Below are 2,406 nucleotides of genomic sequence, written 5' to 3'. Positions count from 1 at the left end.
ACAGTGCTCGGCCCCATTGATATTTCTAGGCTCCGCCACTAGGCACGCATGCATGCTCTCTCCAATGCCGCTCCTCCATAATGTTGTGGCACATGATAAAAGATTTGTTCGGGCCGCACCCTTTTGAATCGCGTTGGCGTGGAGTAACTTCAATAACGTCAAATCTTAGTGAGATCATTTACTGCACCATGACCAAGATAGGCACAAAGCCATGACCTCCCTCATCATGCTCGTGTCCTGATAGATTTGAAACGAGAGAAACTCGCGAGTGTCGAACAACAAATTATCACCACTCACCATCATCTTGGCTCCGAAATGAGGCGGGGCACTGGATAACAGCGAGGGCTAAATTTTTTGTAATGAGTGTGTAATTGTATGCCGGGAGAGTAAGTTTTTGTAATGTTTTGTTCTAACCTTGAGGGCAAACGGTTTGTAAAACTCTTTTCTTAATACTCCTTAATGAATGTGACAAGTCTTTTGGCACTTCTAAAAAATAACTCAAATACATACATATATCTTGTGGATAATTGCAATTCCTCAGACCTTATGTCCGTTATCCAACCATACAACTACAAGACATGCTATGTGCAACGCAGCACATGCGAAAAAATATCAGCCACTCGTCTGGTTGCTGACACAAACGCTTCACCGATCGTACGTGCATGCATGCAGCCGTACCATTATACTACTGCAGCTAGCGAGCACATGCATGCGCCGAACTAACAACAGCCGGTCCGTGCATTTGCAAAGCGCTACAAGCCAATGAGGGAGGCGGTGGCAGGGAAGTGAGCGACGTGGTGGCTGCAGCTAAGCTCCGCCGCCGGTCCCTGCGGCGGCGGCCTGGGGCCGCCACCGCCGGCGCATCCTGATCCCTTCAGGAAGGCCTTGCAGAGCCCACTCCAGAACTCGCGGTCCGGTTCGCCGCTCTCCGCAGTCCTCCGCGCGTCCTCGCCCACGCACCCGTCGATGGTGCTGTTGTTGACGAGCCGGTTGGTGAGGTTGAGCAGGATGTCGTTGGTGTACTCCGGGTGGCCCTGGATGCCGAGGGCGTTGTCGCCGACGGCGAACATCTCCACGCGCGTCTTGTCGGAGTAGGCCAGCACCTTGCCACCGGGCGGTACCTCCCACACCTATATCAATCAAGCAAGCGCACCCATAATTGATTAAGACATTCAACCACATAAAGATAACTAAACTTACGAACATACTGGAGCGAGCTAACTGCAGATATGCAACATCATAGGGTACTATATTTGCAAGTGACGTGGTTTATTAACACGTCAAAAGTCAAATCCCAACGAGTTGGTGAAAAATATGATTAGATGACACAGCGGCCTACATCTACATGCATGCATGCCAACTTTTAATTACGAAATAGCTCGACGAGCACCGTCAGTTGTCACGTGCAAGTGACATTTTGCCAAAAATGTCAACTCTGCATTGGCATGGCTGGATTTTTTCAAGAAAATAATTAAGTGTTTAAGCACCGAGGGCTACTACCTAATTAACAAATATATATGGAAAAGATACCTCATCTTGGTGAACCTCGATGATGGAGGCGCTCCGGGGTGGTTCCACGGGCAAGAACTCGAACGGCCATTCCAGATCGTCCACGAAGGTCACCTCCTTCACCCCCACGTCCCAGCCGCTGGGCGACCTCCCGACCCTCCCGCCCAGCGCGCGGCACAGGGCCTGGTGGCCGAAGCAGACGCCGAGGACGCGCTTCCCCATGGCGTGGACGGTCCGGAGGAGGAGGCAGAGGCGGCGGACCCAGCACGGGGCGCCGTCGCCGTGGGCGTCGTGCGGGCTGCCGCTCACCACGAAGCCGTCGTACATGCCCAGATCCTCCGCTGCTGGGAACTCGCCGTCGATTACGCGGTAGCAGTCCCACGCCTCGTCGGGTTCGCCGGAGCGGAGGGCGCGGAAGAACACGTTCCGGTACCCGCCGTGCGCCTTCCTGGCGTAGTCCGAGTCGTTCACCGCCAGCAACAGCGCGTAACGCCTGCCCGCGCCCGCCGCTGCCACCGTCATCGGAGCGAGCTGTCGGAACTCGGAAGCAAGCGACGGAGCTATATAGCTAGCTCAGCTGGCACTGGTGGCAAGATAACTGAGGCTACAAGTGTAGGTATACCTGCCACTGCCAGTGTGCTCTGTTGCGGTGCGAGCTATCTAAATCTTGCGGTTCTATTTATGGAGGCGGAAGACACGGTGTGCCTGAACCACGAACGTGGAATTGGGTTCGCGTCGCCGTCGCTTATGGAAAACGTGGTGGCGATGCCTCGTTATTGAATATTGTCAGACAGATGCTCGCCGTCGATCGAGATGGGCAACGATTTGAGCTAGCGAATCGACTCGAAACCGCATCATAGTAGCTAACAAAGTGGCCACTGGCCAGCATTAGTTTAG

The 2,406-nt window shown here is 53.8% G+C and overlaps 1 protein-coding gene across 1 annotated transcript; it reads right to left on the bottom strand.

Moving 5' to 3' along the window:
• Window positions 1–494: 494 nt before the first annotated feature.
• Window positions 495–2,156, bottom strand: LOC119325600 (gamma-glutamyl peptidase 5-like). Its single transcript, XM_037599331.1, has 2 exons — window positions 1,531–2,156; window positions 495–1,130 (listed from the first exon to the last, which is right to left on the bottom strand). The coding sequence occupies exons 1-2, from the start codon at window positions 2,029–2,031 to the stop codon at window positions 753–755; spliced, it is 879 nt and encodes a 292-aa protein (XP_037455228.1). The 5' UTR covers window positions 2,032–2,156; the 3' UTR covers window positions 495–752.
• Window positions 2,157–2,406: the final 250 nt, after the last annotated feature.

Source organism: Triticum dicoccoides, chromosome 6B (genome assembly GCF_002162155.2).
Source record: "Triticum dicoccoides isolate Atlit2015 ecotype Zavitan chromosome 6B, WEW_v2.0, whole genome shotgun sequence".
In the NCBI taxonomy this organism is placed as follows: Eukaryota; Viridiplantae; Streptophyta; class Magnoliopsida; order Poales; family Poaceae; genus Triticum; species Triticum dicoccoides.
This window is presented reverse-complemented; position numbering and strand designations above follow the sequence as displayed.